The sequence below is a fragment of the Pelodiscus sinensis genome, chromosome 2 (genome assembly GCF_052426305.1).
Source record: "Pelodiscus sinensis isolate ZL-2025 chromosome 2, ASM5242630v1, whole genome shotgun sequence".
Classification (NCBI taxonomy): Eukaryota; Metazoa; Chordata; order Testudines; family Trionychidae; genus Pelodiscus; species Pelodiscus sinensis.
Window position 1 is genome coordinate 28,930,555 of NC_143053.1, and position 26,443 is coordinate 28,956,997.

Here is a 26,443-nt window from a genome sequence, read left to right on the forward strand (position 1 = left end):
TTCCTTGCTCATCCTTCTTGGCTTGGGGATCACGCAGCAGCCTGTGAACATGGGTGCACATGCAGCGCCAGTGAGGGGCACACAGCCCCAGGAGGCTGTAACAGAGGACTCTTGTGCTTTCTCACATTGTGTCTGGAGAGATTGGCCTTACTCCTGACATTGAGGTGGGATACTAGAAGATACTAAAAGAAAGCTAGTATGGACACACACACAGCTGTGCTGTACATGGCACACGGCATTCCCTCAGGGTATGTCTACACTACAAAGTTAGTTCGAACTAACGGACGTTAGTTCGAACTAACTTTAATAGGTGCTACACTAGCGCTCCGCTAGTTCGAATTTGAATCGAACTAGCGGAGCGCTTAGTTCGAACTAGGTAAACCTCATTTTACGAGGACTAACGCCTAGTTCGAACTAGCTAGTTCGAACTAAGGGCTGTGTAGCCCCTTAGTTCGAACTAGTGGGAGGCTAGCCCTCCCCAGGTTTCCCTGGTGGCCACTCTGGCCAACACCAGGGAAACTCTATGCCCCCCTCCCGGCCCCGGACCCCTTAAAGGGGCACGGGCTGGATACGGTGCCCGTGACAGGTGCAAGCCTGCCAGCACCCAGCTAGCAGACCCTGCACCTGGCACGGCACAGAGCCACCCACCCAATGCCCCCCAGCCCACCCCCTCTTGCCGGGACCAGGCTGGCGGCTCCCGGGAGCTTGCCCTGGACCGCAAGAGGCGGGCACCTTCCTGGGCTAGTGCGGACATCGTGGACCTCGTCCACGATCTCTGCACTAGGCACAGGAAAGTGGCCGTCTAGGGCAGGAGAGCTGCCAGCCTGGCCACCCAGGACCAGGTGTGCATGAAAATCAAGGGGGTCCACTGAGACCCCCGACACTGAGCCCTGAGCTTAGAATGGCCGTCCTGGGTCAGACCAAAGGTCCATCTAGCCCAGTAGCCTGTCTGCCGACAGCGGCCAACCCTAGGGACCCTGGAGGGGATGGACCGAAGACAGTGACCAAGCCATTTGTCTCGTGCCATCCCTCTCCAGCCTTCCACAAACTTTGGGCAGGGACACCACTCCTACCCTCTGGCTAATAGGACTCCATGGACCCAACCTCCATGACTTGATCTCACTTCCCTTTAAACTCTGTTCTAGTTGTAGCCTTCACAGCCTCCTGCAGCAAGGAGTTCCACAGGTTAACTATTTGCTTTGGGAAGAACAACTTTCTCTTACTAGTTTGAAGCCTGCTACCCATTCCTTTCCTTTGGTGTCCTCTAGTCCTTCTTTATGGGAACTCAGGAAGAACTTTTCTGAATGCACCCTCTCCACCCAACCCCTGCTTTTAGAGACCTCTATCCTGTCCCCCCTCCGTCTCCTCTTTTCTAAGCTGAACAGTCCCAGTCTCTGTAGCCTTTCTTCATCTGGGACCTGTTCCCAACCCCTGATCATGTTAGTTGCCCTCCCCTCTCCCAGCCTTTCTCTTCCCCTCTCCCACCTCCTTTTCCCAGTCTCCCCCAGTTTTTTTCAATAAAGACAGAGTCCATGTTGGAAGAAACGTTATCTTTATTTTGTACATCAATAAGAAGGGGGGCTAGGGAAGGGTAAGTGGAAGGAGGTGAGGGAGGAATGGGGTACGAGCCCACGATGGGGAGGACTGGGCTGGCTCTGCGGGCTTCTGGGGGTGGAAGCTCTCCTGCAGCCCCCCAATTACTCCTTCTCCCCAGATGGCAGCCTGCGGCAAGTGCAGCCGGGCTGATGGCCGAGTGGTGTGATGTGCCCAGTGTGGGCACTCAGGGCACTCCAAGCCAGAACTTCTTTGCAAGCGGGGCACCCCTTAGAACTGTGTGTCCGGGGTGGGGGTCGGGACCCTTTAAGCGCAGCCCTCGGCTAGCCTGAGACAGCATCTCCATGCTCTAAGTCCTCCTTTTATGCCCTGCCGGCACTGCTTCCGGCCATCCTTAAGCCCTGTTCAGAGTACACTCAATGTGGACTTGCTAGTTCGAACTAGCAAAACGCTAGTTCGAACTAGTTTTTAGTTCTAGATACGTTAGTTCGAACTAGCTTAGTTCGAACTAGCTTAGTTCGAATTAACTAATTCGAACTAGCGCTGTAGTGTAGACGTACCCCCACACTTGGGGCAGCAGCCACTCCCAGGGACAATGCAGTGAGGTGGAGAAGCATCTGCTACTCACACACACCTCCCCCCAATGCCCTGCCCTCTCCTCTAGTGGGCAGGGTTACAAGCCCTCTCCCTGCAGGATGTTGCCACTGCAGGACCTGGCATGTGTGTGGCATGTGGGGAAACTCAGCTGTGCCGTGGCCCCTCTCCTGCCCGCGGGTTCCCAGTCTGGCCAGCACTTTCCCATACCTGTTTGTCCCTGGAATATGGAGGTAGTGAGACTCCCCTTTTGGACATCAGTGTCCCTGTAGGAAAGGGTCCACTGTCTAGGCCAAGGGTTCTTAACCAGTGAGGTGCACCTCCCCAGGGGAAGTGTGAAGAGGATACAGGGGAAGTGTGAGGTGCCTCCCAGAAAATGTATCACAATTACCTTCTCACTGGATAAAATTCTAAAGTTTAGATTTCTTCATAATTAATATTATGAATTAAAATTATAAACATTAATTTCTTATTAACTTCTAGAGATCGGCACACTAAAATAGCAGTGCGAATCAATCAGGCCTATGTGACAACACACTACAGTAACAGTACATGAGCGTTGCCGACTTTCATCTTCAAATATTACGTACATTTGTTAGGAAAAGGTTCAAAGTAAAAAGCTCATATTATTCATTTAGGCATTGTAATGGGGTTCACTCACCCCACAGCGCCATCAGACTTGGGAATTATCTCAGACAGCTGTGTCCAGCATCCAGCTGGTTCGCAAGGTCCCCGGGTTCAGGCAGGCCTCGGGGTTCAGCTGGGCCTTCAGCTCAGTCCGGTTCTCCAAATTGCCAGGCACCAGTAGAGCCTTGGGTTCCTCTAGGTCAGGGTAGCCCTGCTGGCTGGCTTGACCAGGCCTCGGTGGCCCAGACAGAGAAGCCTTTGCTGGCCTGAGGGAAGGCGGCTGTGGGAGGCCCGGGCCAGGTCTCAGCCTCGTCAGCCAGGAGACCTGGGCAGACCTCTGTCTCCCTCAGAGGCTGGGCCCAGACTGAGCTCCCTGGCAGAGTTCTTATAGTCCTAGCCACGCCCCTTAGCTTCCTGTCAGGTGAGAGGGCAGGGCTAGGCTGTGCATAAAATGGCTCCCAAGGGGGTGTGAACATGAAGTTCACTTTCAGGGGATGTGTGAAGTTAAAAAGATTAAGAACCCCTGCTCTAGGCCATACATGACCTTGCTCAAAGCACATCACCTTCCTTTGACCCAAGACCTTTTGGTCTCAGCTCAGAGATGAGGGCTAGGCTTTATGTACGGTGTGTCCCGAGATGGCTGATCTTCTCTTTGTTCTACACAGCTGGACCACTTGCAAGAAGGGTGCTTTCTACACTTCCTGTGCCATTCTCCTGTCCCCACATGACCCACAGGTGCAGATGATCCTATGAGGCCCTCCAGAGAGAGCACATTGCCACTCTGTGAGCACTGCAGCACTCCCTGGACCAACAGGACTGGAGTCTGCAGCTGCAGTGCAACACCTGGCAGGAGCTGAAGCAGGGCTGAAACATGTGCATGGCTTTCACCACCGTCCTTGACCACCTGATGGTCACTCCTGCTACCACTGCTGCTCTTGTGATCATGCTTTTGTCCTCCCCACCTTATTCCCTAGACCCCAAGGGCTGCTGAGGGCCCCACACAAGAGGTGGGATCGTGGGAGGCAGATACCAGTCTCAGCCCCATCCCTGAGCCTCTCTCCCGTCCTCCTTCCCTTATCACCTCCCTCCTTCCACCTTTCTTTCCCTAGTCCCTCCACAGTTACATTTACCTCAATTAAAACAATATTTCAAAACAAAAGGTGATTTATTGTGTCTGTAGGGGAGAAGAAGGGAGAAGGAAGGTGAGAAGGGAGGGCAGGGGGAGGAAAGGTGCACTGGGCCACTGCAAAGGCCTGTTGTGGGGAGGCCCAGGCAAGAGTCTCTCAGCTGGCCCTGGATGAAACTCTCCCTCAGGGCCTCCTGGAAGCATACAGCTTCCCGATGGGCCTACCGGATGACAACAGTACATGGCTGCTCAAAGGCCCTGCCAAGTTGCTCCACCTCTGCTCCCCTCCTTGGCAGGAATATCTCCCCCTTATGTTCAGAAAGATTGTGGAGGATACATCATGCAATCACCACTTGCAGGATGTTCCACTTGCCAAGGTCCAGCCAGGTGAAAAAGCAACAGAATCTCCCTTTCAGATAATCAAAGATGCCCTCCACAACAATGCAGTGCCTTCTAAGCCTGGCCTTAAAATGTTCCTTGATGGGGGTCAAGGTGTATCGTTTAGGGCTTCATCAGTCAGGGTATCAGAGGGTAGGCTGGGTCCTCTACAATGCACATTGGTATCTCTACATCCCTGACCCTGGTGGGACCCCATTCTAGCAATTCACCATCCTCCTGGGACAATAGGATGAGAGCGCCATACCCCATGGCCCCGATGCTCGATCTCCCCATGCTGAACTGGTTCCCAATGAATCAGTAGCTGTCCAGCTTGTCAAGCTTCCAGATGGCTGTGGCAACCCACTTCTGGAGGGAGATGGCAGGTCTCATGCGGGTGTCCCATCACATGAGGGCACGAGCATGCCACTCACACAACTCCGTGAAGGTGTCCTTCCGCATGTGGAAATTCTGGAGCCACTGCTGGTCATCTCACTGCTCCATGATGATCTGGTTCCACCAGTTGGAGCTGGTGTCCAGTCACCAGAAGCGGAGGTGCACAGAGTGCAGGGGAAGGCGAGTGAGGTCAAACTGCATGAGAAGCACCTGGAGAGTTGCAAGTCCTGTTCCGTCAGGGTCACGAGGACAGCATGCAGAAACTGCAGCAGGAGGTGCAGCATGCAATATAAGAGCTGTCAACTACTTGGAGGCAGGTCTGGCTCCACGGCAGTAGTGCTGTGGTGTCCACAAGGGAAACCACAGCAGGCAAAGGAGAACAGCTTGAGACACAGCTGTATAGTGGGAGTCCCTTTATTCACGAGCCTCAGATAGCCTCAGGCAGCAGCTGTCGGAAGTGAGTGCTGTCTTGATGCCCTGCCGAAAGTGCTTCCAAGTGGCCTTAAATGCGATTCAGCATCCAATGAGTGTGCATGCTCTATTTCAAAATATCTCAGTACTATTTCAATGGGCACTTGCTATATAGATGCTCTATTTCAAAATCAGCTGTTTTGGAGTATTTCAATGTAGAGTACATCTACACTAATGAGTTATTTCAAAATAAGTTATTTCAAAATAATAACTCCCAAAATAACAATTTTGAATAGCACTATTCCTCTTCAGAAGCAAAAGCTACTATTTTGAAATAACAACCCACTGATTTTGAAATAACAGGCCTGGTAGTATGGACGCTCACCTTGTTATATCAAAATAAGGGGAGGTATTTTGAAATAACTCCCTAGTGTAGACATGCCCTTAATGTTCAGTCTGAAAGAACAAAGGTTTTCCAGATAATGTAAGGAGAATAAAAACCATTATTCTGTAATTTCTTAGTATTAGTATGTTTATTTTCCATAGCACTATATTTTGTAGGAAACATTAGATAACATTGCATTTATCTGCTATCTCTCAATTGTGTGCTCTTGTTCCATATTCATAAAAATAAAATGAGTAATGCAGCTTTTTAGAATTTAGAAAAATTATTTCAGTGCTACAAAATTATATTTATAGTGGTAATTAGAATTTCTGAAATATTCTGTGTTTCCTAGTTCTGTGCCCAGCCAATGAAATGCGTCTGGATTCAACAGGAGTCATATTGAGCCCAGGCTACCCTGACAGCTACCCAAACCTCCAAATGTGTGCTTGGACCATTACTGTGGAAAAGGGTTATAATATCAGCATGTTCTTTGAATTCTTCCAGACAGAAAAGGAATTTGATATACTTGAGGTGTTTGATGGTAACTACAGAATACACAGCTTTGCTGCTTTTATATTTATGCCTTGTCACCCCAGTCCCTCCCCCGCCATTCACACATAGAATCAAAATACGGTACTCTTTTTTGTCTAAGTAAGTCATTATTTGGAGATAAGTAGTGATATTAGATTGTATTGCTTTTACTGATTGTATTAAATTACTGATCAGTTTGACTGTGCTATATTATTTAATTATCTATTATTAGCCAGTCAACAATATGTAGCATGTGGTTAATGTAAAGATCACTGTTAAATCTATTTCATTTGCCATTACTCAAGGAACATTTTGTACATGTCTAATTTTAATCTTTTTATTATATTTTTCTCCTCCTGTGTCAAGGACCAAATAGTCATAGTCCATTGCTTATTTCCCTAAGTGGAGATTATTCATCCTCTCTAAATATATCCAGTAATGGCCATGAAGTGTTTCTCCGGTGGTCAGCAGATCACGGCACCAACAAACAAGGTTTCAGGATAAGATACATAGGTATGTAAATCAAAAGTGTCCTTCTCAATCTGCTTACAACAGTAATGTAGAAAGTATATATGTATGTACAAGGATAGTGTAATCTACTTCATTGGGCACTAAGCATCCAAAACTAAAAAGAAAATCAGATTTGTTTTCTATATGAACCAGATAATTCTGAATCTGTATAAAATATCTTTATAAAATGTATATCTTATTTAAAATAGTATGACAGATACTCAACATAAGCAGTTTCTTAATGTCTGAAATCTAGTTAAAATCTACATTTAACTGCCAACAAAGTGCCAGATAATGCCTGAAATGTGTACGATGGGGGGGGGGGGGGGGCGGTAAGTAAAAGAACTATGATCTTGCCTATACGGTGGTTAGACCCCAAATATGGTAAATATTGCTACCACTTTCTGACAGCAAGTATCAAGTTAGTTAAACTTCCAGTCCTGGACACTGTTATTTGTCAACAAAATGAATAAAGATAAAATGAAAAGAAAGGTAGGTGTACCAAATCAGCTTCTGCTATCAAGCCATTCTATCCATTCTTGTGGCATCCTGGTGTAATGTGACAACATTAACCCTTTCAGGGAAAGGAATACTAATACATTCCTGAGAATTAGTAATGCTGAATAACCATGAAGTTATTGGAACACTTATCCACACAGAATTAATTTTAGCATCTTGTCATTTAATTGAAGTTGCAGCCCAAAGTTTGCTAAGTATGAAGATATGCAGTGATTTGGGGTGTTTGTTCCCTTAAGTTCAAAATATTTAAAAAAAGTAAAAATGCATCCTATATATAATAGAATAGTTTGCAGGTAGAGAAGAACAATGAATGTATCACAGTGAAAGTTAAAATATTCTATTTCCCTGCTATAATTAAAAGGTTGTCAACTGAGAGTTGAGATTGAAACCTAACACTTAATATTACAATTACATACAATAGACATATCACATCAAATCAAGGGTTTCTCATAAGGTTTTGGTTTTTTTTTATTTTGTATTATTGATAACTAGCCAATTAGCCCGTCATAAAATGGTATTTTCAGGTCTTCTCTCCTGAGCTCTCTCGCTCTGTCTCTCTCTCTTCCTATTGCCTCCCCCCCTCTCTCTCAGCTCTCCTCCACCTCCTGCCTCTCTCTCCGTCTCTTTCTTTCTCCTCTCTTCCTCCTGCCTCTATCTCCCCTCTGTCTCTCCCCGCCCCCTTCCCCTACTCCTTCCTCCACACTGTTGTGCTTGGCTGTGTGGGGCGGTGAAGTACATGACTGGGGCCAGGGACATGTACATTACCGCCCTCCCTTCCCCTTCCATCCCGGGGGAGCCCAAACAGCCTCTTGTGCTGCTGGCTCCCCCAGCGGCCCAGCTGAGGGGCGCAGCGCTCAGCTGAGTGCCACAGTGGAAGGGGAAAGGGGCGGTGACGTACATGGCCCCGCCCCCTGGCTGTGTACGTCACTGCCCTGCCCCCTTTCCCTCCCTCCATGGCAGCTCGGCTGAGTGTTGTGCGCTCAGCCATGCTGCCGCAGGAGAGGAGGGGTGGGAAAGTGACATACATGGCCAGGAGGCGGGGCTGTCTACGTCACCGCCCCCCCCCCCCATAGTGGCCCGGCTGAGGGGCGCACCTCTCAGCGCCACGGCAGGAGGAGGAAGGGAGGGAGGTGATGTACACAGCCCCACCCCCTGGCCGTGTACGTCACCACCCCACCCCCCTTCCTGTCCCATCAGGCCCACCTGAGCAGTGCTAAGCCAGGCCCCGCGGCTCGTGGCTGCACACTCCCTCCCCCGCCAGGTCTGTTTTCCGCCCCCCTCCTCCTGTCCAGCCCCACAGCCCCCGATTCCCCCCCTCAGCTCTGCTTCCCACCCCCTCTTCCTGCTGGCCAGCCCCACTGCCCCCCCGGACACTCCCCGCCAGCACTGCTTCCCTTCCCCCTTCCTCCGGGTCCCCCCATCCTCCCCTACAGCCCCCGATTCCCCCCCAGCTCTGCTTCCCATCCCCCTTCCGGCCAGCCCTACCCCCTTCCCCTCCCTGCATGGCACCTCACCCCGCCCCCCTTCCACTCCCTCCCACTCCATGGCGCGCTGCACTGCTCCCAGCTGAGCGGCACTCCCGCCAGGCCCTAGCGGGGGAGCAAGCGGTGGCAACGAGGAGTAACGGTAGTTAGAACTAGGAAGCCTAGTTCGAACTACCTAGTTCGTGCCGCGTCTAGCCGCGCGGCATGGGGTTCAAACGAGCGGGGATTTAAAAATGGCGGCGCCCTGCTTATGCAAATGAAGCCCAGGAAATTCAAATCCTGGGCTTCATTTGCAATTGCGGTATGCCTACATTACCCTCCTAGTTCGAAATAGGAGGGTAGTGTAGACATACCCACAATGGGCATATATATACAGGCAATATGATATTTTCTGTCTTATTATCTATTCCTTTCTTGCTAATTCTCAACATTCTGTTCACTATTCTGACATTGTTATAGCCTCTCTAAGCACCATCATCATTTCATAGTCAATATCAGCTTCCTGGTCAGACGGTCAGTAGTATAGCCCTACTTTTATATTCTTATTATTTAAACATGGAATAAATATCCAAGGAGATTCTATGGTACAATTTGGTTCATTTAAGATTTTTACTTAATTAATATTATCTTTTCTTTCACATATAGTACCACTCACCCACCAGCATGAGGTGTTCTATCCTTTCAATATATTTTGTATCCTAATATTATTGTGTCACATTGATTGTCATTATTTCACCAATTTCTATTATGCTTTTTATATCAATATCCTTATATAATATGGGGCATTCTAGTTCACCCATCTTATTATTTAGACTTCTAGCATTTCTATATAAGCTCTAAAGAAATTGTCATTTTTCAGCTGTCTGCTTTATTGTGACGTAATTGTTTTTATTTGACTGAATCTCATCCAATTCTAGCTGTATTTTATCTTTCTGCCTCCCCTCCTTAGTAGGACACAGAGACTCTCTATTAATAGATCCTCCCTTAAGCAATGTCTCTGTCCGAGCCATGTGCTCCTCTACACCTTGTGGCTTTACTTTAACTCTTAAAGGAAAAAAATTCTCTGCAACCTTTTTAATTTTAAGTGCGAGCAATCTGATTTCTTTATTGTTTAGGTGGAGCCCATCCTTCCTGTACATGCTTCCCCCTTTCCCTAACGTTTCCTCCATTCCTAATGAATATAGACCTCCTACTCCCTACACCAATGTCTAATCCACGCATTAAAACCCTGCAGTTCTTACTATCTGACTATCCCTGAACATGTAACTAGAGGGATTTCACAGAATGCTAACATGGTGATCCTGGTCTTCAATCTCTTACCTAGCAATCTAAATTTGGCATCCAGGATCTCTCTATTTTCCTTTCCTATGCCATTGTTATCTATGTGTATCATGATCACCAGCTTCTCCCCAGCTCTACACATACATCTTGATCAACAACCTTCTCACCCAGAGACAAGTCACCATGTGATTCTCCAGGTCATCGCAAACCTACCAATCAGTAAAAATGGAATTTCCCATAAGTATTGTCTGTCTCTTCCTAATAACTGGAGTTCCCTCTCTTGGGGTATGTCTACACTACCACCCTAGTTTGAACTAGGGTGGTAATGTAGGCAACCGGAGTTGCAAATGAAGCTCGGGATTTGAATTTCCCAGGCTTCATTTGCATCTCGCCGGGCGCCGCCATTTTTAAATGTCCGCTAGTGCAGACTCCAAATCCCGGGCTTCATTTGCAACTCCGGTTGCCTACATTACCACCCTAGTTCGAACTAGGGTGGTAGTGTAGACATACCCTTGGAGAGATATCCAAAGTTGAAGATCATCTTTACCACAATATCATCTGGAAGGAGGTTTTCAAACATGGGACTGCTTCCCTCTGCTCCAATTTGATGTTCTCCTTTCCTGCACTTTCACCTTCCTAAACAACACAGATGCTGTCAGACCAGGACTGTGTCCTGGAAAGTTTCCTCTGTGTGCCTCTCTCAATTACCTCCTTCAATTCTGCCACTCTGGTCTCCAAAGCCCATACATAGTCTCTGACCGCCAGGTGCTCCTTACACCAAATGCATACATATGCCTCCTGTCCAGACATGCTACATGATGGTAATAAACTGGATAGACTCTTCTCTGCTGTTAGACTTCTACTGTGTTCTCTTTTAATTCCTGAAGCTCTTTCCTCTATTGTTCTGTTTTTTATGTGTGGTGATGTTTATTGCCTTAAATTTAGTTAATGTTGTGTATATTTAGCTTCCCTACACACACTCCCCCTCTAAACTCCCTTGCCAAAATCCCCTGTTAACTGCTACTGTTTGCTAGCTCCTCTGTTTGCTTAGGATTGGACTTTTTAAAGCTGTGACATCCCTGTGTAGCTCCACCCCCAAGTTAAGAGATGATGGATGCCAAAGTGCCTAGGGATCAAAGGTTCATTAAGAGTCTCTTAGCTTTACCCAGAAGGCCACTAGGCTCAGCATATGATTCTTCAAACAAAACAAGCTCAGTCCTGAAGCCAATTAGGGGTTTTGCCCCCACTGATCTCCTTGGAAGTCTTTTCAAGAAATTCTCTCCTCCGATGGTTAGAAACCTTTGTTTTATTTCAAGCCTAAACTTGATGATCAATTCTTGTTCTTGTGTCCACATAGTCACTGTCGAAGCAAAGGCTTCACTCAGTTTACGTGGCTAAACAGACAGCTTTATTGATCAGTAAAGCAAAATGAGCCAAACGTGGTCCCAGCAAAGCCGGTCCCAGTAAGGCTGGCTAATACAATCAATCCTGATATCTTTATACCCTTAACCAAACAGTCTGACGTCAGGGCATCCAATTACAGAAATCATCAATTAAACTAGGAAAAACAAAGCCTTATCAACAAGATGGCGGACAGGTACAAGGGAGTACCTCTCCTGTCTGAACTAGCCCAATTAACACATTCCAATAGCCCATGCTGTAGGCCTCTTCTCACGGGGTGACAGAAAGTTCACTCTGGTCTACGTGCGAGAGGGAAAAGCTGAAATGGTTTCTGTTATACAAGATGGCTTCTAGCTAAATATGAAATGGTTTCTACAGTTTCTACATCACTTAACTTAAATAACTACTCCTCCTGCTTGGCATTTATCCCTTTGCTGTATTTATAGAGAGCAACCCTATCTCTCCTCAACCTTTTCGTGCTTATGCCAAACTTGGCGGGTTCTTTGCATCTCCTCTTATAATGTAAAACAAACAAATTAAAAGTGTACAAGAATGATACATAACTTCTTAACCACTTCATTATCTTTAAGATTCTGGGCCAAAAATCCAATCAGATTATTAATCCCTTATTACTCTGCCTCCCTCCTTTCCCCCTCCCCCACACTTATATAGATCTATAGAGATACTTCCCCTATCTTGAACATTTTGTATATCCTCTAGGATTTCTGGCTTTTAGAGAAATTTGAAGAGGTAAGTAACTCATGCAAATTCATTGGGGGCATCAAAAGTACAGTTAAGATTGTGCTACAGCAATTTTTAATAATTCTCTTTTAGTTCCTAAATTGTTGACTTTTGTATAAAGAATTGTTTTTGTGAACAGAAAAAAATACAGTTATCTGAAACAGAAAATCTTTGGCCTACATACTTGTTGGTTTTGATTTATTAAGGGCATGTAGTAAATAGTAAAACAATTTAATTCTTAAAAATATGGAACAAAAATATTGGTTTTACATTGCTCAGTAAAGAAATTGTTATAATGGTAGTTGTTCTACTGAGCCCATTTGCCCTCTGGGAAATAAATACTGAAGTCTTTACTAAGTCTTATTCACAACCTTTACTTTCTGAATAACATGCTATTGAATATAAATAAGGATGCCAGAATCAGGATCTTCATGTCTCTTCTCAGTTGTTACACAATGCTCAAAGAATCCAGGTATTATTAGTGTAGAAACTGAATAAAAGCCTGAGATTTGGCTATAAAAAATTATAAAAGTGAGAAAAATGTTTTTTGTTTGTTTTTCCCCCAAGCTCTTTATTGTAGCACTCCAGAGTCCCCTCCACATGGATTCATTGTCAGTCAAACAGGTGGACAGCTAAACAGTATGGTTCGTTGGGCTTGCGATCGAGGATTTAGGCTTGTTGGGAAAAGTACTGCTGTATGCAGGAAATCTCCGTATGGATATCATGCATGGGATGCACCAGTCCCAGCTTGTCAAGGTAAATACGTTTAATCCCAGATTAAGTTACTCATTTTAGCAGACTATTTTTTCTCTTCTGATTTAGACCATCTGTATTTCTGACTTAAAATAAATCAAATATAATATAAAAAAAAATTCATGGGAACCAAAATCTTCCTGCCAATACAGCCCTACAAAGTTAAATACAATACATCAACTATGGTAACAGAATCGAAGGTTAGCAACTATTGATTGTATGACTTCAGATGTATCACATTTTGTATAGTTGTGAGCAGATTGACCTAGATAAAGTGTAATCTCACTTGAATCTTCACTTGCAACTGAAACCAACAATTAGTGGGTTTTTTCCACATTTCTCAGTGTTAGATATTTCTTCTTGAATTAATATTAGAAGTGCCAAATAACTATTTCATATTTATTCCTGCTTATTCATGATCCACCAAATATAAAGAAACAGAAAGTGCTAGTACTCATAAGATTTCTAGTGAAAAGCAAATGGATTAAAAAAAAGTAATGATTTTGAAGTCTAGCTTAATATTTTGAGTCTCACATTGATTTTTAATTATTTGAGACAAAACTCTTCAGATTAACATTATATTTAGCATCTACAGTCTTTGAAATAGCATATCAAAATACTTATGTTTCCTTAATAAGAAAATAGAAATGGCTGTGTAGTTAACAAATTGATTTGCAGCATGTATTTTCTTAAGAGGAATGCTATTGTATCAGTGACATTTATCGTATTGTATAGCAAACTATTAGGAATATTTAGGAAACATTAAATGTTCTGTTTATACTGTTTTTTTCTTTAAAAGCAAGGAATTTATATTATTCGGATATATAAACTTGGACAAAATGATAATTCTATTTTACTATTCATTTAAGGGTCTCAGACTGTATTAGATACATAAATACAGAGGTGACAGACATTCATTAGGGATGTGGTACCCAAGTACTTTAGCCTCTTAAATGCATGCAGACACTGTACTTTGTTCATAGTTACCTATGGAGAGAAATGAAATTTAAGTTTGTTCCATGTTAATTTTCCACAAGTAGTTTTGGTGACCTAAACCCTTCAACTGAAAATGTTTGAAATGTAAGAGAGTTCTGTTTATATTATGCAGTATATATGAAAACATTGAAATCTGCTAAATGAAAATATGAGTTGCTTTTAATAACTATATATTTTATATAGTTTAATAACAGAAATTGTTGCATTACTTGGTATTTGTTCATTGTACCCTCTGTTGCTGTGTCCTAAATTTTAATGCCATTTATATGTTAATTAAATGCCAGTGAATTATAACTAAGCATTTAAGGCAGGTTAACCATAATGCACATTATGGACTTGATTTGCCTCTTGGGTATATCTACTTCAACAATTCCCTGTTTGTAGAAGGTAGTTGCAGCAGTGTTATGTGACTGCAACTCACATTCCACCAGAGAATGTACATCCTGCCCATGCAGCCCTAGAAGTAGTTGTTGCTGGTTAGGCTTTGGCCAGAGTATCAAGAAGATGAGCTGCTGTAGTGCATTTCCTGAACATCACTACATGCTCTTCACTGGGGCAAAGCATTGCTATAGTAAAGCTGAACTCATTAATTCTAGTGAATTTGCATTAATGGCCCATAGATAACAAACATAGTCAACAAGCTTCTCTAATGGTCTGTAATCATCAGTATTTACTCAGAGCAGTATTATGCTTTTCACACTGTTCCATGGAGTAGCAGCACTATCTTTACAACACTAGCTACAGCTTCACTGTTTAATCGATCATATTTTTCAGAGCTCCCTGGCACACAGGAAGAATATACACAGTCCCGCTACTTTCTTAAGGATGTGCAGCCTGTACCCACCCCCCTGGAGAGCCAGCTATGCTGGTTGGTGAGGATAGATAATAAGATCATGGCCCTGTCTCTTGCCCTACCTTCTCTTCCATTTATAGTATGCTTATCAGAGCTAGGCTCATTGTCATTCAAGTCAAACTGTGACAAATTATAACAACACCTTATTTATATAAATATCTATAAAGAATCAGAAGTATGCCACCAAACACATTACCACTTATGACACAAGGGGCATATGAATCCAAATCTCCAGAAGAATTTCACAATTCTTCATTGTGGATTTTCTAAGTTACCCTCTTCCATTGTTGCCAATACTCTATCGATGATTACTGATACAAATGTAGCCGTGTTAGTGTAGGGTAGCTGAAACAAAATACAGGACTATGTAGCACTTTAAAGACTAACAAGATGGTTTATTAGATGAGCTTTCGTGGGCCAGACCCACTTCCTCAGATCAAATAGTGGAAGAAAATTGTCACAACCATATATACCAAAGGATACAATTAAAAAAATGAACACATATGAAAAGGACAAATCAAATTTCAGAACAGAAGGGGGATGCGGGGGGGGGGGAGAGGTAAATGTCTGTGAGCTAATGATATTAGAGGTGATAATTGGGGAAGCTATCTTTGTAATGGGTAAGATAACTAGAGTATTTGTTAAGCGCCCGCCCCCCCAGCGTAAAGTGTTGAATTTTAGCATGAATAACAGTTCAGAGGATTCCCTTTCAAGTGCAGTTTTAAAAGGCTTTTGAAGCAGGATGCAGGTAATTAAGTCGTTGAGACAATGTCCTTTCTGGTTGAACTGGCAAGAAACTGTTTTTTCTTTGTGATCCTGTCTAATATCTGTTTTGTGGGCATTGATCCTTTGGCGAAGTGTCTGAGACGTTTGTCCAGTGTACATAGCAGACGGACACTTTCGGCACATGATAGCATAAATTATATTTCTGGATGCACAGGAATATGTGTTCTTGATCTTATAACTCACTTGGTTAGGTCCAATAATGGTATCAGCAGAGTGAATATGTGGACAACGCCGGGGGCTTAACAAAGCTTGGTGCACCCTGGCTGAGCGTCTAACACCTAGTTTAATTTAAGTAGTTCGAATTAAGGGCTGTGTAGCCACTTAATTCGAACTAGTGGGAGGCTAGCCCTTCCCAGCTTGCCCGGGTGGCCATTCTGGGCCAAACCAAGGAAACTCTTCTGCCCCCCTCCCGGCCCCGGAGCCCTTAAAGGGGCATGGTCTGGCTACGGTGCTTGTGCCAGCTGCAAGTCTGCCAGCACCCAGCCAGCAGACTCTGCACCTGGCACTGCACGGGCCAGTCACCCGCTGCCACCCAGCCCTTCGCCTCTTCCTGGGACCAGGCTGGCATCTCCCAGGAGCCTGCCCAGAGCTGCAAGAGGCGGGCGCCCGCCTCATCTAGTGCGGAGATCATGGACCTCATCCAGGTTTGGGGGATACCTCCAATGTCCACGACCTCTACACGAGGCACAGGAAAGTGGCCGTCTAGGGCAAGATAGCTGCCAGCCTGGCCACCAAAGGCCACATGCAAACCCAGGAGCAGGTTTGCATGAAAATCAAGGTGGTCCAGTGAGTCCCAGTCTCTTTAACCTCTCTTCATATAGGACCTGTTCCAAACCCCTGATCATTTTAGTTGCTCTCCCCTCTCCCACCCTCTCTCTTCCACTCTCCCACCTCCTTTTCCCAGTCTCCCCCAGTTTTGTTAAATAAATAGAGTTTCTATTTTTGAACACACTCCAAGCCAGGACTGCTTTGCTGTCCCTCATCGAGTTAGACAAGAAAGTGGGGAACCCTGAGAACTGTCTGTCCAGGGTGGGGGTTGGGTCCCTTTAAGCACAGCCCTTGGCTAGCCTGAGACAGCAGCTCCACGCTCTAAGTCCTAACCTGATGCCCTGCCAGCACCTGTTCCAGCCAACCTTAACTTCGGTTCAGGGTCCACTCAATGTGGACATGCTAGTTTGAATTAGCAAAACGCTAATTTGAATTAGATTTTAGGTCTAGATGCACTAGTTCGAATTAGCTTAGTTCGAATTAACTAATTCTAATTAAGTTAGTTCGAATTAGTGCTGTAGTGTAGACATACCCTAGGAGAGTACAGCTCTGTCACTCAGAGCCTCTCGGAGTGTAGCATCATGTTCTAGTATAGGATGTAGATTATTGATAATGTTTTGGAGGGGTTTGAGTTGGGGGCTGTAGGTGATGACAAGTGGTGTTCTATTGTTGATTTTCTAGGGCCTATCTAGAAGTAGTTGGTTTCTGGGTATTTGTCTGGCCCTTTAAATCTGTTTTTTTTTTTTGTTTTTTTTTTAACCTGCAACAAATCCCATTGCCAGCTTTCTCCACATATTTACTCTGGAGACACCATCACTGGACCTAACCATGTCAGTTATAGGATCAAACCTGTCAGGAAGCATTTCAATCAAATTGGCCATTCCCTTAAAGACCTGACAACATGTGTCTTGCAACAAAGAGACTTTAACATCAGATTAAAGAGGGAGACCCCTCAGAACTTTTATTTATGCTAAAATTCAACAGTTTGCAAATGGACCTTAATCAAGATGATAATTATCTTACACATTACAAAGACAGCCTCCCCACCTTTTGATATTCGTAGTGACCCCAGATTAGCCACTTACTTGACTCTTACATTAAGCAATTTCCTCTTTCCTTGTCACTCCCCCCCCCACCCCCACCTTCTGTTCTATATAGCTGATTTGCCTGTTTGTAATTTTTTTTTTTTGCTTTTTTCATTGTATCCCTCTGTTATATAATGTCATGCCAATTCACTTTCAGAATATGATCTGAAGAAGTGGGTCTGCCCAACGAAAGCTCATCACCTAATAAACTATCTTGTTTGTCTTTAAAGTGCTACATGCCTGGGGTTTTTTTTGTTTGTTTTACCAAGATCGGACTAACACGGCTACCTCTCTGTTACAGTTTCAGTAAATATAGTTCTACCATAACTTTATGCATTAAATTGATGAGGTTATTTCAAGGGGAAACAACTACATCAACATCAGTGTATGACAACACTTATTAAAACTCTGAAGATAGGAATTAGCCTTTTGAGACTCAAAGACAGATTGCATTGTGGGGTTGGTTTTTTTATGGACAAAGATTTCCATTTTCACACACACAAGATTTATGTTCACTGAATGCTTAAAAAGTGATAGACCAGATATTAGTGAGTCTTTGTTTATTCATAATTTTATTCCTATCACTGCTCTAATTTATACTGTTTCCTGTTGAAAGAAAGCATGCATAAATAATGTACAAGATTCTAAATAAATGTAGAATCTAAAGAAAATATTTTCTTTAGCAAATAGTGTTTCAATCAGACACCATTAAATCAGAATATATACCAATCAAGTAAACATATTTCCTGATCTAATGTTTTGCATTTAACACTATGAAATAACATATTTAAACATGAAAATCACCGCACCACAAAGCTCAGTGCTACAAATGTACATCTTTACTCTAAATGTCTGTGGTTGGGTAATTTCTGCTATCCTCTGCATTTTGTATGCTTTTTCTTTCATCCTCTTTTCTGCTTCTAAGCCTTCTCCCATCAGTTCTCCTTAATTCACTGTTTGATCTCTAGTTTTCTCCTCTGGGTCGCCCCTATCTTTTAAGCTTATGATTCAGTATTTAGTATAAACCACTTACGACAGTTTGGTCAGCTCATGTTAACAGAGTCAATGAGAGACACAGAATTTCCTTTATGACTGATCTCATATAATGCATATGGAAATGACAGAATATGTTAGGTAAAAATGTAATGCTTCTTCAACAAACAGAGGGAGTATTTCATCTTTAAAATACTACTGTACAAAAGAGAAAACAGGCATAGTTAAAGAGCTCACTCAAGGAGATTGCTGATGCCTGTAATTAAGCTAGTTTGGCATTTTTCCCCCATGCAGCAAATGTGAGTTACAAAACTAGGAATGTATCCACTACTTTCTGCAACACTCAACCCGGATGACACCATGTTGACCACGTATACTTTTGTTTTATATATTTTAATCCAATAAATATAATCTTACAACTCATTTATGATCACTGAAATTATCAAATAGACTCTCAGATGTTAGGCTTTATAAAGCATTTGTGACTATACATTACTTGTGCAGCTGGACAAATGCAATGAAAAGGATGCAATTTTATAAAGAAATCAGATATGCCAAATGTGAAAAAGGATTAATAAAAGTACAGGCAGTCCCCGAGTTACGTGGATCTGACTTATGTCGGATCCCTACATACAAACAGGGCTTTTCTTGCCGCGGAGGACGTGGGCGGCAGGACCGCCCAGATGCGCCGCAGTCCTGCCGCCCGCGTCCTCCACGGCGAGAAAAGCTGCTACGCATCTCCCTGGTCTGCTGGGAGCAAAGCCGTGGAGCAAAGCTGCGGAGGACGCAGGCGGCAGGACCGCGGCACGTCTCGGCGGTCCCGCTGCCCGTGTCTCCCTGGTCTGCTGGGGGGGGGGGCGCAGCTAGTGCACCCCCCCCAGCAGACCAGGCTTTTCTCGCCGCAGAGGACGTGGGCGGTCCTGCCTCACGCGTCCTCCGTGGCGAGAAAAGCTGCTCCGCGTCTCCCTGGTCTGCTGGGGGCACCACCCCAGCAGACCAGGGAGATGCGGAGCAAAGCCACGGAGGACATGGACGGCGGGACTGCCGAGACGCGCTGCGGTCCTGCCGCCTGCGTCCTCTGCAGCTTTGCTCCACGTCTCCCTGGTCTGCTGGGGGGGGGGGGCGCAGCTAGTGCACACCCCCAGCAGACCAGGCTTTTCTCGCCGACGCCTGGGGTAGAGCAGCTGGGGCGCTGCCGCGTTGGTCCCGCAGCGCCGCTCTTCAGCGCTGCGGGGACCTACCCGGCAGCGCCCCAGCTGCTCTGTCCCAGGCGTCCAGATTCAGCCGCTGTTGAAACTGATTAGCAGCTGATTCCAGGAAGCCCGGGGCAGAGCAGCTCTTCCTCGTGCTTCCTGTAGTCAGCCGTTGGTCAGTTTCAACAGCGGCTGAATCTGGATGCCAGTTCCGACTTACATACAAATTCAACATAAGAACAAACCTACAGTCCCTATCTTGTACGTAACCCGGGGACTGCCTGTATAGTAACACCTGAATTCAAACTCCCTGTCATATGGAGGTTGCTGAAGTAAAGAAAAAAATCAGAAATGGTTTCTATCTAACCCCAGGTGTTTTTACAGTACTTAATATATATGCAACACGTGTCATCTGTTGATTTTAAAGTAACTTATAAAAAGCAAGAAGTGGAAAAACTACAATATAGAAAGTTTTACTGCATTTTACCCTGTGTCCCTCTTTATCCGTCTCTTCCCTCTGCCCTGATCCAGTATTGGGAGTGAGTTGTGGCTCTTGGGGGGAAGATGTGGATAAGAGTACTGGGACTGGGAGTGGGGCCAGCAGCCAGGGTCAGGAGTGGAGCTAGTATGTGATGTTCTCCCCCTAGCTCCATTGGGGGTTGGCCCAAGTTCTGGCTGTGTCCCTCAAACTTTACTCTATGGCCCATGAGTGAAAATGCACCTCACTCTTTGAGGATCTTTGGTTTACTGGAAGTGTCTTGCTCCAGGTCACACAGCATAACAGTGTAAAAGCCTGTTAAAGGGCCAGATCTCTAGAGTCTCAACCTAGTATTCTATCCATAGAACTATGCTACTCATGTTATTCTGCTTTTCCCTATGCATTGTTATTCATCATTAGGGCTTAACCAAATTCACGGTCAACTTTGATCAATTTCATGGTCATATGATTTTAAAAATCATAAATCCCACAATTTCAGCTATTTACATCTGAAATTTCACTGTGTTCTAACTCAAGGGTCCAGACCCAAAAAGGAGTTGGAGGGTTCAAGGTTACTCTGGCAGTGGGGGTTGGGAGAGAGTTACAGTGTTGTTGCATTACATTTGCACTGCTGCTGGTGACAGCACCGCCATTGAGCTGGGCAGCTGGAGAGCAGTAGCTGATGACCAGAATCCCAGCTCTGAAAGCAGAGGTGCTGACAGCAGCAGTGCAGAAGTAAGGATGGTATGGTTCTGTGCTGCTGCCTTCAGAGCTGGGCCATCCGTCAGAAGCCATGCTTCTCTGACCTCCCAACTCAGAAGGCCACAGCTCAGAAGTAAGGGTGATAGAGTATTGCTATCCTTACTTCCATGCTGCCTTTAGAGCTGGGTGGCCAAAGAGGAACAGCTATGATCTCCCTGCAAAAATACACCCGCCTCCCCCCACACACACAATAACTTGTGATGCCCTGTAACTCTGTTTTTGGGTAGGACGCCCTATTTGTAAAACAGCAGTCTCTCCTGTGAATTCAGTATAGTATAGGGTAAAAACAATAGACCAGATTTCATGGTATGTGATGTGTTTTTCATGGCCATGAATTTGGTAGGACCGTATTCATCATTCTCTGCAATCTGAAAGGATAGCTTTAGGATTACTGAAGGACAGATTAATGAGTCATAAACCTCCCAAGGGTTAGTTCTTTTGTAAAAATGTAGAGTCCATTAAATCTGTGTGATCTTAAAATACACACTTATAAATTACAGAGTCATGTTACTATCTTTCAGCAAAACCAGTGAGGAGTCCTGTGCCATCCTAAAAACTAACACATTTATTTGGGCATGGCCAGAACCCATTGATGCATCTGAGAAAGTGGTTTCCAACCCACGACAGCTTATGCCCAAATAAATTTGTTTTTGCTACCGGTTGAATCCTCTGTAGCTTGGGATTCTCTGGTTTGGCAACATCTGTGGTATAGCATCCCCGGGGATCTTATGGGTTCTCCGGGGCTGGAGCACTTGGGGAGAAAAACTGGCAGATCAGGACCACATATGCTCCTGCATCAGAGCCCTGGTTGCTGGAAATCCAGAGTCCCATGGCAGGGCGCCCGATGGCCCAGAGCAGATCCCAGCCCAAAAGCGGACACTGGCAGTCAGGAGCAGGGGTTACTGGGGATCCCAGAGGTAGAGAGCCTGGAGTCCAGTGGCAGGAGGCCTGCTGGCTGGGCGTGGAGCCCAGCAGGAGAGCAGGTAGCCAGAAGCAAAGCCCACCCGGGGCCAATACTCAGGAACAGAGCCTAGCCAGGGCTGGGATCAGGGGCCAGTGTTGAGGAGCCTGGCAGCAGGCAACCAAGCAGTAAGTGTCAGGCAATGGCACCCCGTGTCAGCGACCTCAGCAGCCAGGAGCCTAGTGGCCGCGAGCAGAGGCCGTCAGCATGGAGTAGGATCGGGCACTGAGGAGCCACATCACCAGGGGCCAGGGAGGCAGCAGTCCCCTGGGAATGGAGCCTAGAGGCTGGCAGCAGATGGACTGGCACTGACCTTCCCTGATCAGGCAAACTCCCTGGGTTCAGATCTGGGCAATCTCGAAGGTACTTGACCAGGGAGGTCCAACCAGTAATAAATTACTAATTCCTCTTCATATGAATGTTGTGGTATGATACATAAAGCATTTCAAACAAGGTATAACCTATCTCAAAGAAGGAAGTAACATGTTGTTTGTGTTCCTTTTAATTCAGCAATATCCTGTGGAATCCCTAAAGCACCATTAAATGGTGGAATCTTAACTACAGATTACTTGGTCGGCACCCGTGTTACTTACTTTTGCAATGATGGGTATAGACTATCATCCAAGGAGCTTACTACTGCAGTCTGCCAGCCAGATGGTACATGGAGCAATCATAATAAAACACCTCGCTGTGTAGGTAAGTAGCACTGAGAAATTCTCTCTAAGAACTTTCCTGTATTTTATTTTCATTAGTCAAGAAGCTCCATTTTAAATTATTTGACTTCTGGTTTTGGCTAATTAATACAATGAGCCATTTGAGTATATTAAACTTGTTTTGATCAGATATATTTATTGCAACCATCTGTAACAGTTGGAAAACAAATACATTATAGAATGCATTAAAGTTAATAACTCAGGTCCAAATCCTTGGCATTCCTGGCTTCTGCAGCTAAAGCCACAGAGTCTTAAGCAGATCTTTGACTGGGGCTGGGCAAAGCACAGCCCATGGAAACCAGCCAATGGGAGCTGCTTGGGGTGTGCTTGTGGTGCAGGTAGTGTGGGGAGGGTCCCTCCCTGCTCAAGAGGCATGTGCACACAGGAAGCACATGGCCCCCACAGCCAATTGCTTTGAGTAGTGTGCAGAGATTCAGGAGGCAGGGACCCTGCTCAAGGCTTATGCTGAGCGGCTGGCTGGGAGCCACTTAAAGTAAGATCCTCCCAGCCAGAGCCTGCATCTGGCATCTTGGCACCCCACCCGTTCTCCTGCCTCAACCCCTTCCTACCCCCCGCTCTCAGGTCACAGCCCAAATTTTCTGCACCCATACCTCTTGTCAGGCCCTGCATCCCTTCCTGCACCCCAATTCCCTATCCCAGGTCACAGCCCCCTCCTGCCCCAGGTCACAGCTCTAACCAACCTGCATTCCCATTCTTATACCCATACCTCTTCCCAGATCCTACACCCCAATCCTCTATTCCGAGTCACAAACCCCTCCTGCCCTAGGTCACAACTCAACCCACTCTGCCCCCTTCTGTACCCCACAGCTCCCATCAAAAATTATTGTCCATCCCTGTTTAAGACCCTCCTGATCACTTTTTGTCTGGTCCTCTGGGACAGTTGCATAGCACCAAATGCAGATTACAACTCCGTCCCCACATGATAATGATTCCACACCACCTAGACTCCAGGAGATGACAAAGAGGAGAAAATAGCCATGTAAGTCCCCAGGGACAAGTGGATGTCTTTCTGGCTACAATGTAGCTATGAAAATCCAAAGAGGCCACCATGATGAAACAGAATGTCAGCATACAGGTCAGGTATCCATCCATTTGTGAATCATTCCCCATCCTATTGAGTTTTGGAAAGAGGGGAAAAGATTGTTGCCTCTGGAGATACACACATTTACCCAGCAGGATGAATTTAAGGGCCTTTCCTGATATCTTTGTCCCTTACACAAGCAGCATGGGAGGCTAAAGGTGAGCAACAGCAAGAGTGTTCTTGTGAATCTTGTGGATCTAGTGTGCAAAACTCTATGGAGCATGGAGTGAATGAGATGCTTCCTTTTCATACTGAGCCTAAGGCAGGAGGTTAAGAAGGTGGTGAAAACTCGTATTTCTTGTGGAGAAAAAGAACATTGGATACAAAGCAGAGATAATGTTTCTTTAACCAAGAAAGATCCAATGTACTTATGACCATGGACAGAAGTATTACTGCTCAGCCCTAGGCCTGTTATAAAATCAGACATGGACTCCAAATAAAAAGCTATGACTAAAATGTAACACTGAATTCATAAGAGCAAATATTCTCTCTTTCATATGCTTTTTAACCTGTACTTCCTGAGCCAGAAATATTGGTCTCATGGCATTCTCTGTTGTTTTGTTCAGTTGTTACATGTCCAAGCATCAATTCCTTTACCCTGGAACATGGAAGATGGCGAATAGTGAATGGCTCACATTATGAGTACAAAACAAAAGTTGTTTTTAGCTGTGATCCAGGCTATTATGGTTTAGGACCAGCATCCATTGAGTGTCTTGCTAATGGAACATGGAGTTGGAGAAATGAGAGGCCTTACTGCCAAAGTGAGTATACGTTGTATGTAAACTTTATGGTAATAGGGTTATGCGCAACCAAATGTCCTCTGGAGGTGTCTGTTAGAAGTGTATCCCCTCCTGTTGGCTAACCCAATGTGAGGTTATTCAACATAGGGGAAGCCTTGTGACTTCTTACACCACTGTGGGAGGCTAGGCCTGAGGCTGCTTCGGGTGCTCTGCGTTGTGTATTTTGTGTGTGTGTGTGTGTGTGTGTGTGTGTGCATACGCGCACGTGTACCTCAGACCAGACCCACTCAGACAAACCACCAGGAACAGGCTTTATTCTGCAAAAGCACATAGAACAGGAAAACAGTTTAGCAGCCCCTCCTCTCAGCATGCAACCCCCTTACAACATGTTCCAACTCCCACAGTAACTAAATCCCACAATAACCAAGTCCAGGTTCTCCCTTTGTGTCACTTAAACTCCTCTCAGGGTGCTCTGTAGCCCTTTCAGGCCCTACCTGTAAAAAAATATAGAACAGGAAAACAGTTCAGCAGCCCCTTCTCTCAGAATGTAGCCTGTGTGCTGCTTCTAGCACAGTCCTTGCTGAGACCTTGCTGGGGGCAGAGGGCACTCCCTGACAGGAACCAAGAAGTTCTCTCAACATGCCACAGTTTGTAGTTCACAGCTTGTAGTTCCCTGGGCTGCTGCTGAAACACACTGGACCTTGGGCTACACCAACATAGGTACAGAGCCCAAAGATTCTCCCCCCTTACAACAGCCTTCTGTACTTAGTGAAGAGTAGGGACTCTCTTCTCCTAGAGCCAAGAGTTGTATAAGTGACCCCAAAAGCATGTAAATAGCTGACTGGGTGCACTGGGCGCATGGTACAACTTTCACAATAATTTGGGACAAAAGAGAAGGGATTTTTCTTCAGGAGCTTTCTTGTGGTGGCAAGGGTCTGTATCATCTCCAACACTAACTAGTATACTAATGGCATCACCTGGCATTAAGAGAAAGAAGCAGTGAACAGGAAGAATAATGGAGGAAGTATAATGGAGACAGGTACTTTTAAAAAAGGAAGTTAAAACATTTAGTTTTGTGTGGCTAAAAATAGGCACCTATGGGAATCAGGTCATTTTTAAATAGGTGCTTTTTGCCCTTGTATTTGAAAGATTTGAACTTATATTATTATCTAGGGACTACACAACCAGTATTTCAGTGTTTTCCTTTCTAAAGCACCACATAACTGCCACTTAGAAGAGTGTTAACATTAATGTTCATGCTGTATATATGTATAAAACTGTAACAAAATTTACAGATTAGCCAATGTACAATATTTATAGTAATACTATATGGAAAGGAACATAGCTACAACTAATAATAGATAATGGACTCCAAAATACAATCTAAGACAGTGTTTCTTAAACTTTTTAAGACCAAGGAACATGAAACAATAATTTTTTTTTATGAGGAACACCAAGGAACACCCTTTTGTTGAGCAAAAAAAAAGGGGGGGGTCAGGGGGAAAAAGGATCAGGGGAAAATTATTGAGAAAAAAAATAACTGCCCCTTTAAGGGCAACCATTTTGAATTCTGTTGTTCTCTGCAGCAACCTCCGACTGCCTCACAGCACGCCGGTGTACCACGGAACACAGTTTAAGGAACACTGATCTAAGATATTTAACTCCCTTGAAAATAAATAATTACAATTATTTTCATCTTCTTAGAAAAGTCAAACTTTTTGTGGAGAGTTTTTTCCCTTCCCAAATGCCATGTCTGTGTTGAAATATTGTATGTAATTCTTGCTTTGACTCTTCCAAAGAGAAAGTACTAATTCATCATCACTTTGGAGTGCTACCTACAGTGCTATCAACAGCAAAATCACATCCTCCTGTATTGTGCTAAGGCCTCTATACCTCTAGAGATAGAAATGAAATTAAGTTTCCTAATGACATCATTTCTATTTATTTTATTTTATTAAAAATAAAATAATCTTCTTGTAAATTAGAACATTCTCTGGATTGTGACTTAAATAATGGTTTAATTGAAGATACTTAATCCGGTACTGAGAATCTGTATTTTATAAATGCTAAGGCATGTGCTATAAAATGATGCATGAGATACAAGTTAAATAAAATAAACTCTGTTCAAAGAAAGTTAAATATACTGTTTTGCAAGAGCAATAACAAAGGGAGCATAGAAACATGTATATTTCATTCACAAAAACTAAGTAATTAAATATCAATATTTTTGTTAATTAAAATATTCCTATCAGTTTTTAAATAATATACAGTGAAAGTATAAGATATTTTATATGCTTTATTTTACACACAGATTTCAGTAACCAT

General features: G+C 44.5%; 1 protein-coding gene across 2 annotated transcripts in view; it reads left to right on the forward strand.

Moving 5' to 3' along the window:
- Positions 1 to 26,443, forward strand: part of CSMD3 (CUB and Sushi multiple domains 3) — a 1,180,750-nt gene that overhangs the window by 1,019,472 nt on the left and 134,835 nt on the right. For both annotated transcript variants that reach the window (XM_075920204.2, XM_075920205.2), the window contains 5 exons: positions 5,821 to 6,009; positions 6,366 to 6,512; positions 12,503 to 12,691; positions 22,074 to 22,259; positions 23,945 to 24,139. In XM_075920204.2, coding sequence (XP_075776319.2) covers positions 5,821 to 6,009; positions 6,366 to 6,512; positions 12,503 to 12,691; positions 22,074 to 22,259; positions 23,945 to 24,139 — 906 coding nt within the window. The remainder of the gene's footprint in view (positions 1 to 5,820; positions 6,010 to 6,365; positions 6,513 to 12,502; positions 12,692 to 22,073; positions 22,260 to 23,944; positions 24,140 to 26,443) is intronic.